General features: G+C 45.0%; 1 protein-coding gene across 2 annotated transcripts in view; it reads left to right on the forward strand.

The window, feature by feature from the left end:
* AGAP1 (ArfGAP with GTPase domain, ankyrin repeat and PH domain 1) overlaps positions 1-13862 on the forward strand; it is a 417400-nt gene that overhangs the window by 289024 nt on the left and 114514 nt on the right. The window contains exon 13 of one of the 2 annotated variants that reach the window (XM_006760461.2): positions 12991-13149. The exons of the other annotated variant lie outside the window; for it this stretch is intronic. Coding sequence (XP_006760524.1) covers positions 12991-13149 — 159 coding nt within the window. The remainder of the gene's footprint in view (positions 1-12990; positions 13150-13862) is intronic. 2 annotated transcript variants of the gene reach the window in all.

Consider the following 13862-nt stretch of genomic DNA (forward strand, 5'->3'; position numbering starts at 1 on the left):
ATAACCTCGGGTGAGGATTTTAAAAAAAGTCCATATGTGAAGTGACTCAGTCAATGGGTATAAGCATTTATAAGGCTCTTGATTCATATTCCAAATTAATTTCTAGAAAGGTTGCATATGAGTGACCCTCCATCCATAAAGTGAGTGCCCATTTAACCCCCACACATTTGCTAATATTGCTATTTAAGTATCATTTTTAGACTCTCTGCCAATCTGATAAGCGATAAAAATACCCCATGCTTGGTGTATTTGGATTTCTTCAATTAGTAGTGAGGTTGAGCATCTCACATGTTTATTGGTCATACTTGTAGTTGTTTAGAGGTATCTCTTGCCCATTTTTGTGCTGGGTGCTTGTTTGTCCTTATTGATATGTAAGAACTCTTGGTATAGTAAGGATATCAACACTTTATAATATTTCCCCAATTTCTTAGCTTTTTTATACTGCATGGTCTTATTTACATTTAGAGGCTCCCCCTTTTTAATATATTATCAAGTCATGTCTTTTACTTCTCTGGTTTCTACTTAGAAAGCCTTCAATCATCTTGAAATCAGAACATAATTCATATATGTGTATTGCTGAGTTTTGTCATTGCAGTGTTTCTTTTTTTTAGACATATTCAACTTTTTATTATAAAAGTTTTCCAACATACTGAAGAGTTGAAACAATAGTATAACGAATGACTATATACCTTCCAGATCCTTTAAAAAAATTTTAATCACTAATCCACCTTTAATTTGTTTGAGTCTAGTATATGTGATAGGACATCTAATTAAACTTAATTCAAATAGGTAACTAACTGTTCTTTCTCTCTTTGGTGAATGTTTCCCTTCCCCCTTTATTCTATTGGCCCCCTTTATTGTAAACTAACTCATTTAATTAAATGAGCTCTGTGTCTGCACTCAAGAATGTATTCCTTTGATCTGCTATTCCCACATTGACGTGATGCAGATTCACCACACTGGCTTTATCCTCCAATTTTTCTTGGCTATTGTCATGCATTTGTTTTTTCCAATAAACTTCAGAATAACTTGAAACCCACTCCTTCCCCTTAAAAATAACCTCATGTGACTCCAATTGTCACTGCTTTTACCCTGTCAATTAATGGTGGAAAAACATCTTGACCAGTTTCCTATCGTGGAACTCAATTGTTTCCCATTTTATTCAGATTTATTTTCTATCCCTTAGTAAAGTTAACACTTTTCTCATTTAGCTCCTGTATCTGTCTTGTTAATCCATTCTGTTAGTTTATAATTTTTGGTGAAATTATAACTACTATCGTCAGAAAGATTTAAGAGATTAGTTATTGTATCCATAAAATGAAACAAAAGGTTGAAAAACCAAGGGGTTATTGAAAATTAAAAAAGATTGACTAGGTAAGTTAAATATTCTAAATAACATGGCTAACAACACTGTGGGGAATCTAAGATATAACAGAAGAAAATATGCTAGAGGTGAGGAGGACATGTTGGGGCCTTCCTGTCTGAGGAGTCAGGCACCGAGATGGATGGGGGAGGAGGCTCTGTAAACGTAGAGAACCAATGAGGTAGGAGAAGAGGCAGGTTACCTACAAAGGAAGGGAACGATGGAATCTTCACCTCTAACAACACTACTGCGAGATAATGGAAGAGTTCCCTTCTAAGGATCAATAACTTTGAACGTGGAAGCCTATGCAATGGCAAACTATTATCAATCAGGTGTGAAAGTAGAAAAAAAGACTTTCAAAAAAATTTTTTATCTTTATTGAAAGTACTTCAGATATCCCCTTTTTCTCCCTCATTGACCCTCCCCCCACCCCCGGCCTTCAACACGCTGTTGTCTATTCATGGGTTATTATGCACACATACATATAAGTTCTTCATTCCTCTCGGTGGCTTTTTTGGAAAAAATTGCTTCAGCATCTACTCCAGAGGAAAAACAAAAAGAAGGAAAAAAAAGGAACAGAAGAATCCAAAAGATATTTATTTGGGACTGTTGAATTTCCCTTCTCCATCTCGTCTTCCCCTTTCTCCAAGCTCAGTCATTCAGAAAGACCATGTAGTATCTGCTCTTTCCGTTCCTCGGGCTCAGAACTGACAGTTCTAATGGGAATCAATCCGAAGTCCCATTTTAGAGAACCTACCCACCTGTAACTTCAGGTACCCTCCAGAGAAGGCAGTCAGATGTCCAAGCAGTTTCTGACTGAGTTTTTGGCCGGCCACTCTGGCAGAATGATACCCTCTGTGACAATTATCTTGACATTCAAGTAGAGAGCAGGAAAACACAACAGCCCCAGGAGTCAGAAAAACTAAATTGAATCCCACACCCCATCTTGGGACCTTGTGCAGTTGTCTGCACCAGCTTCCTCGTCTTGAAAATGGGACGATGGCACCACGTCTCTTCGTGGGAGGACCACACACCGGGGCCTCTCCAAAGCTTGGCCAAGGTGAGTGACTGTCCAGAGCTGCATCAGGCGTCCATCCATCACAGCAGGGGTGCTCATCGTTAATGAAGAGGAAGGACAGCAGAGCAGTTGTTTTTGAATTAATTTTTTAAATGCAGTAATGTCTATGTATAAAGCCTTTGTGTAGACACAAAGGGTTAGACTTAAAACCCGTGCCCCCCAGCAGACAGCATTCCCCTGGGATGGCAGCGACCCGGCCAGGCAGGAGAAGTGTCCTTGGGGCTTTCCCAGGTCTCCACGGGGTTCAGTGCTCCAGGTCTGTGCGTCCCCTCATCTCTGTTCCTGCATCCTGATGGTGACATCGCGTTCAGAGCTGACAGATACCTCCTTGTCCCTAAAGAGGGTCTTTGTTGGCTGTTGGCAACTGTGACTGTGTGTTTATCCTAACCAGATGGACGCTTTGTCACAGGAAACCTTTCCTCCTTCCCCACCTCTCCCCACTTCAGGCCCCCAGGGGTTTCAGAACGGTACAGCCTTCAGGAGGGCTGAGGCTGCATTTGCAGGGGTGGGGGCGGGATCTCGATATGTTTTCAGTATTGAACTGCCGTTGACATCTAAAGTCTCAACCATGCTGTTTTCCTCCACACTTCAGTAATCAGGACATCCAGCAAACCCATAAAAAACCAAACTAATAGCATGAATATTCAGTGACCTAGAATACTAATTATTGTCATGAATATTAATGCGCTCGGACTTGCTTTTTCCTCTCCTCTTTCTCTCCCGTCCTCTTTCTCCCTCTCTCCCTCTCTCTTTTTTTCCACTTAGCCGGCTCTAAAGATGGGTCATAATGAGAGCATTTAAGAGGGAGCGCGCTCTCCGCCGTGACAGGGACTGGGTAATAAGGAGAGCTTGATTAACGCGGTGCACTTGGGGGAGAGATGAGAGGCTTCACGTGGGCCTGTTCGGGGGAGGCGATGAGGCACCGGCGGCTCTGTTGCTGCTCCCGGAGATTAATGAGGCCTAAGAGTGCATTAGGAACAGTGACAAAGGTTTCATCTAATGGGCTCAGTCATTTTTCCTTTGAGTGACAGACGCACAGAAGTAATTGGCTGTGCAGAATGGCAGCTCATTGGCGGTACTTAAGGATACATTATCCCCGTTGTGTGGCCCGCAGAGGCTGTTTATCAAAACTGCTCACACTGCAGACGCCGCGTCGCTAAGCTGCTGTTACAGTGGTAATAGCTATTAAAAAAAATAAAATAAAATAACGCAACAGCCAAACCCGATCTGTGGTTGTCTCATAGAAACAAAGTTTTTCTTTGTTTAGTTTCAAATGGTCTAGAAAACATTTTAATAACTCCGGAGTCTGTTCCGTGTACCAATGGGCTGTGCATGTCCCCGTGTGTCTCCTCCTGGTTTGTGGAGTCCCACGCCTCTCGCTCGTTAGAACCTCAGAACCTGGCCCCTCGCCCCGTTTCTGCCCGGCCCCCCGTTAATTTCCCACACTGGAGACTTTGTTTACAACATTGACTCCTCTGATGTATAAAGCGGGTGTGTTTGCTAAATGCTTTTCTAGCAGCTTGGTGGCACGCTTGCAAAGGAAAGCCTTCCTGGTGGTGAATTATTTGGCTGCACAATAATCCAAAAATCAGTATCATATGATGATAATCTGCTTTCATAAACCAGGTTTTATTGGAGTAGGTGTCAGTGGCTATTTAAAAAGTTTTTATTTGGGGCGGAGAAAGTAAATGTTTTGTGAGGTTTCTCTTGGACTGAAATTTCAGGAAGTTAGGTTCATCTGAAATTCAGCTGCGGAGTTGCAGCGTCTTCAGCTTTTACGACAAATGCAGTCTTACGGTCAGCTATTTCTGCTGCTACATCTCTCCCACTGAGATTTAGGCAAATTTGTTTTATATTGTTCCCATCATTAAATTGTAAGCTCTTTGAGGCATAAACCATTATTTCTCTTCCTTTGTTATCCTCTCCCAGTTTTGTGACCCAGCAATTATTTTTTAATTAAGTGAATATTTGTATCCAGTTCGACGTAAGTGATAGACACTGAGGATGAGTGCCGTTTGCCTCCCTTCAGACAGCAGCCCCTCCGTTGCACCTTCTCTGGTCAGGATCGCCGGGACACAGTGCCAGCACAAATCAAAATCACACTGTCCAGTTTAAGGAAACTTTAAATGGAGTGTGCTTTGCTGTAAGAACTGACAAGAGCAACTTGATCCTTAGTGATTTCAATTAAATGCATAAGAGGGGTGTTAGATACTGAGCTGTATCATCTCTATGGGAACAGAGTCCCTTTAAGTAAGTGAAAATTGCTTCAGAAACTTTTTTTCCCCTTTCAAAAAATGTATGTTTGGCCCTGAATGTATGTTTGGCTCTGCTAAGTGGTTAGAGCATTGGCCCAGAGGGTTTGATTCCCGGTCAAGGGCATGTCCCTGGGTTTCAGGTTCGCTTCCTGCCCCCCTTGTTGAGGCGTGCGCGGGAAGCAGTCGATGTGTCTCTCTCACGTCGATGTTTCACTCACTCTCGCTTTCTCTCTCTCCCCTTCCCTCCCTCCTTCCCATTCTCTCTGAAAAAGCAATGGTAAAAAAAATTCTCAGGTAAGGATTAACACAAAAAAAAAATAGTATGTTTGGTGAAATAGTGTTTCAGGCGTTGGCATCATGCTTCATGGGCAGCGTGGGAAGAGCAGCCACAGGAGAGGTGGGTGCTGAGGTGGGTCTCTAGGAATAGTCCCAGCTGCCTCACGGAGGTATCCGACCGCTGGCCGGGCCTCAGCTGGAACCTGGGCCCTGGGAAAGCCCTTCTGCATGGAGCCAAGTCTGTGATGGGCCTGCTTGCTTCACTCCCATACCCACATCAGTAGGAGAATGGATGGAGAGCAGTCGTGGCATTCTGCTATCGCAGGCCTTGTGCCCAGTGCTTTGCCATTACCCGCCCACAGAGGAAGTCCGTCTTTCGGGGGGACAGCTAGTGAGAGCTCACACCCCAGCGCATCCCGACTCACACACAGGAAGCCCGCTTTCACGTCCTCAGTATGGACGCAGGCGTTCCTTGGTGCCCTCACCCTACATGACTTCTGTACCTGCTCCCAAGAGATGATTCCATAAGGAATGGGAGAGAGAAGTTGAAGCGAGCTCTTCGGAGGGAGGAGTCCTGTGACCACCTTGGCTTCCTCCCTCAAAGGGATTAGATAATTCAGTAGGAGCCAACAAAGCTCCCCTCAAAACAGTGCAGTCAAATCAAAATGAATTTTGTGCAAAACACACCTATTGCATTTATCATAATAAAGGACGGACAGTGTTTCAAAGTTAAAATTGTGCATGGCAAACCTAAGCAATTGATTTGTTGGGGGTATATCACCAAATAAGAATCTAGAGGACAAGATCTGGGCTCCTTGGACTTTGTTTTTTATAAGACATTAGTTGAATGCCATAATCGTGTTTTATTGCTTAAAAGAAAATCCTTAGTTTTGTCCTCCTTTTGTGTCATACCTTATTATTACTGTATTGCACACAAATTCAATCTTGCAGCCCATACCAAGGAATGGATTGTACCTAAGTACTCGGGAGTGTTGCTCAGCTGACCCTGTACCATAGATGTTCAGAAATGCCACTGGGTGACGAATGTTAGGGCTCACACACAGTGAGGATGACTACGACACTAAAACACAGACATGAGGCGAACAACACGAGCAGCTTACACACCAAGAAACACGTTCGCGAGAAAAACATACATAAAACAGACTTCTTAGATTGTAAAGTCAAACAAAATTAGCAACACCACCCTTTTAAACTTTTACTAAAAAATAGACTAAAGAGAAAAGGAAAACTCACTGTTGGTAAAATTAAAAACCGTGAATACCTGCAGAGGCTTTGCAGTTTACAGGGTAGTTTATGTAATTGAAGCCTTACACCAACTACATGGGCATATTATTATCACCATTTCATTGTTATTATTTTCCATTTTACAAAATGAACTGAACTGTTTTTCAGATGCCAAGTTCCACCTTTTTTAGTCCACTGGGCATTAAGAAAATTAATTAGAAACATATATCATGAGTCAGAAAGATGCTAATGCTGTTTGACCCAGTAATAACTCTTCTGGGATTCTATCCTAAGAAAAATATCTGAAAGTAGAAGATGTCCTTTGCAGTATTGTTTATAATAATGAGGGACTGGAAACAACCAAAACTATCCAGAAGTAAAAAAGAAAACAACAAAAAAAACAGTAATATAAATTATCTACATTTAATCAGTAAGATGTTATATACTATTTAAAATTATTATGATGATAATGGAACAACATGGAAAATGGAAGGAAATGGAAAATATCAAAGAAGAATAATATAGCCCTTGCTGGTGAGCTCAGTGGTTAGAGTGTTGGCCCATGCACCAGAGGGTCTCAGTCAAGGGCACATACCTGGGCTGCAGGTTGGATAGCTGGCCCTGGTTGGGGTGGGTGCTGGAGGCAACTAATCAATGTGTCTCTCAAACATCAGTGTTTCTCTCTGCCTCCTTCCTTCCTACCACTCTAAAAAAATTTTTTTAATTTTTAAAAGAAGTATAATATAAAATCACATCTTTTTCGTAGTCATAAGAAAAATGAATTCTATGTTTAATATAGAGACAACCTATTAGATGGATTTTTGTAGACTTCTATCTCATTACTTTTATATCTGTATCATTTTGTAAGATAATCTTTAAGAAATTTATATGACAAAAGACTCCCATTTTTCCCCATTGGCATCATAATTAGAATAGGGAGAAGTCAGAATGAAAGAACTGTTTCCACATTTCAGGAAATAACAGTGCACTGTCTAGTTCCAGGATTTTAATCCTGAGCCTGGCTGCCGTATTGTATTTGGTAGTAATTACATTTCCCCTTACAACTGCGTCTGGAATCTGTACATCTCTTTTTTCTCTGGTAAACATGCTGTGGAAATGTTTTACCAAGAAAAATGCATTATAGTCTGAGAAACACAAGGTTTCTACTTCAGTAGATGTGTTGAAGGGCACTTTTACAAAACAAGTACCACAGAAGGCAGAGTCCTGGACGCCTGCGTCTTTAAGAAGAGATACTGAATGTGTCCTGGGAGACAGTCCTCCTGGCCTGGAGTCCTGGTGGCCAGGAGGGAGGCCGATTTCCAGGGCAAATAGTGAGGCCAGTGGGCCCTGCTCAGGGCACTTAATTCATTTGGGTCTCACTTTTTATGGTAGTGTTGTGAATTATATTCTTTTTGGGGTCATAATTAGAGGATGGGACAGATGGTGAAGGCCTAGTTAGAAGTGATGTCGCGGTTAGAAAGGTCTGCGCCATCCAGTCCTGATCCCGGCAAACCTGGTTTCCCGGTTGCGTGCAGAGCAGGGCGTGGTGCGAATGTAGGTTTGCAAGCTAACCTCACCCTCTGAGCTTGTACAGCTTTGGAAGCTACGTGGGACTGGGCATGGACCCACAAAAGCAGTCATCTCCGTATGTTCCTAAGGGTGAGGCCTCCGAGGGGAGAAGGGAGTGTCTGTCCATCATAGTCCTGTAGTTATGATTTTTTAAATTAAAGCTCCACAGTGGAAATAAATGCTTGTTTTACACTCATTTGCTCTTAGAGTCCTCAGTGGGTTTTTCTCCCCGAGTATCTCAATGTACATGAACTTCAGTATCACCTGTCGCTGAGAGTCACGGATCTTTTTGAGGCAATAAGTCAAATGCCAGTTATTGTTTCCTAGTTCAAGGTCATGTCTGGTTTGTGAAGATGGACCCAAATCAGACAGGGCATTAAGCAAAGTGTTGTATTTTAAAAGAAATGATTGTTGATGAGCCTTTACTCGAATGCTATGAAAAGCCTATTTCAGAGTCTTCTTTTTTTTTAAGTCAGAACAGGCTATTTTTAATATAATAATCCTATCGCTTAAAAGAGGAACGCTGGCTTTGATGTCATTTGGTGGATGAAAACATTCTTGCTCAATAGAAAACCAGCATCTTCTTCTTGCTCCTTTGAGATCAGTTCGGGCAACACACTGGTGTGCATTCAGATATAAATGCCGTATTCACTTTGAAATGCAAATTGTTTAAAGAAAAATAGCACATGGTGGAGGTAAGTACCTTTTCAAATCAACTCGTACACTTCAGGGCTATGCGGAAAGCTAAAATTATTCTTTGGGAAGAATCTGGGGCTTTTGACAGAAGGAAGCAGCTAATCAGGGCGGCCCAGTGCGCACACGCACGCCCACATCAAGGGATGGCCCTGGGCCGGGATTAGCATGGTAATTGGGCTGCCCCCTGCGAGTCCGGCCAGCAGCCCCAGCTCCATGGGGTATCTGAGGAGACACTGTTGCTGAGCTCAGGAATGGGCCAGGAAGTCGGCCTGTGTATCCCAGTAACACAGATCGATTGGGGGCGTTGTGGGGGGAATATTGAGACAATACCAAAGAGGGCCGTTGTGATCTGCTTCCTGTGGACACCAGTGTCTCATACTTTGTAGGGCTGGGCCATTCTTGGGAGAAACTGTCTCCGCCCGACCTGACTCCACGTCTCATACTTCCTGACCTAACCTCTGAATTCACAAGCCATTCAGATGATCTTGTGGTGTTTTGTTTTGTTTCTTTGGGGGCGGGGGGGTGTTAAATGTTATCGATATAATGTACACAAAGAAAGTGCAAAATCCTAAGTTACAGCTAAGTAAGTACACAGGTGACCAGTGCACAGATCAGAAAGCAGCAGGTGGCCGACAGCTCAGGAAGGCCCTGTGGACCACCTCCTGCCACTGCCCACACCTCGCCCCAAACACACACACACTCGAGGGTGATGGCCATCTGATTTCTCACTTTACGGATGAGTTTTGCCTGCTGATCTGGAACCGTTGGATGGGAGCATAGCAGTTGGTGCTCTCTTATTTGTCTTCTTCTGCTCCGCATCCTCTCTGTGGTCCTTTGTGGCCTGTGTCATAGTTAGTCCATTCTTACTGGGTGTAACATTCCATCGTATGGATACACTAAGAGGTATCGGTGGTGGATGGACATTTCAGCCATTAAATACCACTGTGAACATTCTTGTACATGTTCTCTGGTGGATCTGTTTATGCGTGTCTGTATGGTTTTAGTTTGAAGGATATGAAATAAAAAGAGGAATCTTGAGTCCTGGCCCAATGGCTCAGTTTGTTGGAGTGTCATCCCTTACACCAAAAAGCTTGCTGGCTTAATTCACATACCTAGGTTGCAGATTTGATCCCTGGTCAGGGTATATACGGGAGGCAGCTGACCAATCTTTCTCTCATTGATGTCTCTCTATCTTTGTCTCTCCCTCCCTTCCTCCTCTACTTTAAAATATATCCTCAGGTGAGGGTGAATAAATAAATGCATAAATAAATAAAAACAAGACTCTTGAGAGAGAAACATGGGCTGTTCTGTGAAGGCCTCCCATCAGTTGAGTCAGCTAGGAGAGCAGTGGGGTTGTCCTGGGGTAATGTAGCATCCCCTCTTTCCATACTGTTCTGTATAGGGTAGGCCAATTCCAAAGTCTAGAGGGATCCACGAGTCTTTCCTGAGCTGTCCAGCAGGCATGATGCCCTGCTGCTCACACCTTCTCACGGCTCCTGTGGTCCTCACCTGGCATTTTGGCCACATGCAGACTTGTCTGGTACTTTCCACTGGACTAGATGTAGCTTCCGTAAGGACGGGACTCTGTCTCCTTCATTGTGCCCGTCCAGCAGGGGTTCAAGGAGGTGAGACAAGGGAGTCCAGGAGGTCACTGTGAGGAGGTGGCAGGTACGGTGAGGTCTGACTTACCCTCCTTGCAGGGGAGCTGCCTGCCTGCCAGTTTCTGGGACTCTGAGACTCCTGGGTAAGGACAGGTGACAGTTCCTGGCAGCAGTAGCAGTGGCCAGAGCATCCGCATTGCCATGTTCCCCAGGGGTGACGTCGGCACACTCAGCAGTTACTTCGCAGGAGAGAGGACCTGCGGTCAGGAAACCTTGCTCTTTATAGTGGGACACGATCGGCATAGACTTAGGCCAGGCTGTTCCCAGTTTGCAATCCTACCCATGTTTTGGTCTGTAACGCCAGCCCTGCTGGCCCTCCGTACTTGTGATGCTAGTGTGGCTGGATAGCAAGAGCTCAGGTCTTTTGTTAAACGCACTTCTCACTAATCAGGGGTCAGAATTCCATTTAACTGGTCGATTTGAAGCTTCCTGTCTTTATTGACTGTTGACGGCCACGTGGGTTCTAGACCCCCAGCTGTTCCGCCTGGCCCAGCATGGTGGCCGCCTGCAGCACAGGGAGAACCTGGCGGCATTTAGAACCGCGTTTAGGCGCCACTGAGTTCAGGTGGTCTTGATCTTGAAACCTTTTGCTCTCAGGAAGTCAGGCAAGTCGTCAGCCTCTTTCACCAATGGGAACTCCAGCTCCTCCGCTTAGCTAATAACTGTTCATGGGCAACGACTTCCCATTCGAGGAACATGGTAGCCCTAACGAGCTTAGAGAATAATGTGGTTTTAGATGTAGCATCTCCCTTCGGTGCTCAGAAGTGAAAACTCCCTGGGTGGTATATACAGGTCAGCATTGCCACATGCGTCTAGATTTAAAAAACGAATTGATGGCAGTGTTACCTGACCAGGTAATTAGTAACCTTCATTCAGGAACAGAAATGAAATTACCCATGAGCCTTTGTTGGGCACGCGCGCGCGTGTGTGTGAGTGTGTGTGTGTGTGTGTGTGTGTAGGAAATAAGCATCAGAAATTCTGACATGAAATACTACAATTAGATTTTAAATCTGTATAGTTTTTAAAATATTCACATGCCTGGCCATTGTGGCTCAGTGGTTGAATGTCAACCTATGAACCAGGAGGTCAGAGTTCGATTCTCAGTCAGGGCACATGCCCGGGTTGCAGGCTTGATCACCAGTGTGGAGTGTGCAGGAGGCAGCTGTTCTGTGATTCTCCCTCATCGTTGATGTTTCAATCTCTTTCTCCCTCTCCCTCTCTGAAATCAATAAAAATCTATTTTAAAAAAAATTAAAATATTCACAAAACATTGGGGGTAGTTGGTTAAAATATTCACAAAACATTGGGGGTAGTTGGTTTGACTGATGGATTTCTCAAGTTGGTAGAAATGCCTCAAAGTGTGCCTGCTGGCCCGCGACTACCTCCCTGGGTGGCGTGCTGCCCGGCTTCACCTCATCACGCGCCCCTCTATGGATCACTGGTTTCCCTCCAATTTAAAACATGTCTCTATGTATTTACATTTATAGACAAGTACCTGGTCGTGTGTCTCCAAACTGTATATTTAAGGCAGAAGCTATTTCTTTCCCCTTATACTTTTCTATTTTCAGTTAAATAGTTATATTTCTGTATCATTACAGTGGCTTAGCGGTGGGTGACAGTCCGAGCTCGGGGGCTGGCTTAGCAGTGGGTCCCGGCTTGTGTGTACCCTCTCATTGTTGTTTTCCCTCTTCGATACCTTTTCATTTAACTCTCATCCACTCTAACAATGTTAGCAGTGTCCTGACGCCTTGGTCTGCAAGGAAGTCTGTGGAAATGGAAGGGGGCCTGGGAGCCCCAGGAGGGGTTTGGGAGGAGCCTCATCCCGAAATCAACTCTGATTAGTGGGTGTGGGGATCAGCACCCGCCAGGGGAAGAGAAGGCCCAAACCACACCTTTTCGTTCAGGAGGTTTTGTTGTTTTTTCAAAACAATTTAAAACTTAATTAGTTCTAAAGTAAAACAATTGGAGGATGGGGGTGGGCACACAGTGCAATATCCAGATCTTGTATCATAGAAATGTATACTTGAAACTATATGATCCTATTAACCAATGTCACCCAATAAATCTAATAAAAATATTTTTTAAAAATAAAACAATTGGAGGAAAGTTTAAAAAAAAACCTAATCCCTTTGAAGCTCTGCACATAGAGCTGACAAGCTCACTTAGCAGCAAGGTGTGGTCGGCGGGGTGGTAGAGAAAGGCATGGAACCTAAAAGTAGGGTCACCAGAAAGTGATTCATTTTGAAGTGGAGCAACTAATGCAAATCCCTAAGTTACAATGGGAACTTTCTCATCACCCTCCATGTGCGCCATGGAGCGGCTAAGGTTGTTTTTCCTCTGACTCATCTTTTCAAGGTCAGGGGTAAACTTGCCTGGTTTCCTTGCACATGCATCCAGGAACGTTGGTTTGTGTTGATTGTCAAGTATATCTTCACTGTGGACACAATTCTCTGGCACCAAAACTGACTCCCGTTTGGTGGTCATTACCACACGGCAGCTCCTGTAGGGCCCTCCTTGCTGGCTTTTTCCTAAAGGAGGTCTCCTGTCTGCACCTGGGCTCCATCTAGAGACGGTTGTGCCGGGTGTCTTTGTGTGGGATTGCTTCGGGCGCAGTCATCTGAGGCGTTGGCCCCTCACCATGCTTTGCCAAGCACCCAAGGCTCACTGCACCCTCTCGTTCCTCTGAATATTGTTTTGTGTGAAGCTTCCGCCTCCACGTAAGCAGGACGACAGCTCTCTCGTCGCCAGGGCCCACTGTGCGCAGGTGCGCAGGCCCCTTAGACTGACTGGAGCTGGCTTCTGGGGTCTGCAGTCCACAGCGTGTTCACCCGCCTTGTTTATTCCTAGGGAATGTCACTAGTGCATCTGGGTCTCAGATGGCCAGCGGCATCAGCCTGGGCTCCTTCAACAGCCGACCGGACGGCATGCAGCAGCGGTCCTACTCTGTCTCCAGTGCCGACCAGTGGAGTGAGGCTACGGTCATTGCAAACTCGGCCATCAGCAGTGGTAAGAGAGGCACGGCCCCACGGACCCGCGGCCACCACACAGCCTTCTGTTATAGGCCAGGGGCTGGACTCGGCGCCCTGAGCTCTCCGCATTCCGCTCTGTAGCAGCACGTGGGGCAACGTGTCGTCCCCGCACATCTAGTCTTCCTTGATGGGCTGTGTCGCCCATTCAGCTCATTTGTTCCTCTTTGATTCAGGGAGGTGTAGCTGTTCATATCCACTTGACAGATTGGGAAACTGAGGCCGCAGGCAGACAGGGCAAGCAGCTTCCTGAGGCTCACGTGACGGCAGAACTGAGAGATAACGGCAGACTTCATGCCCTGGATCTCACTTTCTGCACTCGGCTCCCTCCATCAGTGCTCCTTTTGTATCATTTAGGGGGGTTTCCATCAAAGGAAAATGCACAAGTCATTCGCCAATACTCCCAGTATATCCTGGAAATCTTGGAGCGTCTCCCCCTTTTCTGTGGGCCCAGCTATTTGGGAAACACATGCACTGCCCTGATGGGTGTGCGCCAATCAAGTCCTGCAGCGTTGGGCTGCTGGCTTCCTGCATCCGCTCTGCCTGTGGCGTTTTGCCTGTGGCCTGCTCACTGGTGTTTAAGGAATTCCCACCGTTGTATGTCATCTATCAGACAGGGCTTTCGAGTAATTTTAGCATAATTTGTTCTAATTAAAAGATTCAGCGCCAGGTCTTCCCTGTAGACCCACCAGC

This window comes from Myotis davidii, unplaced genomic scaffold (genome assembly GCF_000327345.1).
Source record: "Myotis davidii unplaced genomic scaffold, ASM32734v1 scaffold370, whole genome shotgun sequence".
Classification (NCBI taxonomy): domain Eukaryota; kingdom Metazoa; phylum Chordata; class Mammalia; order Chiroptera; family Vespertilionidae; genus Myotis; species Myotis davidii.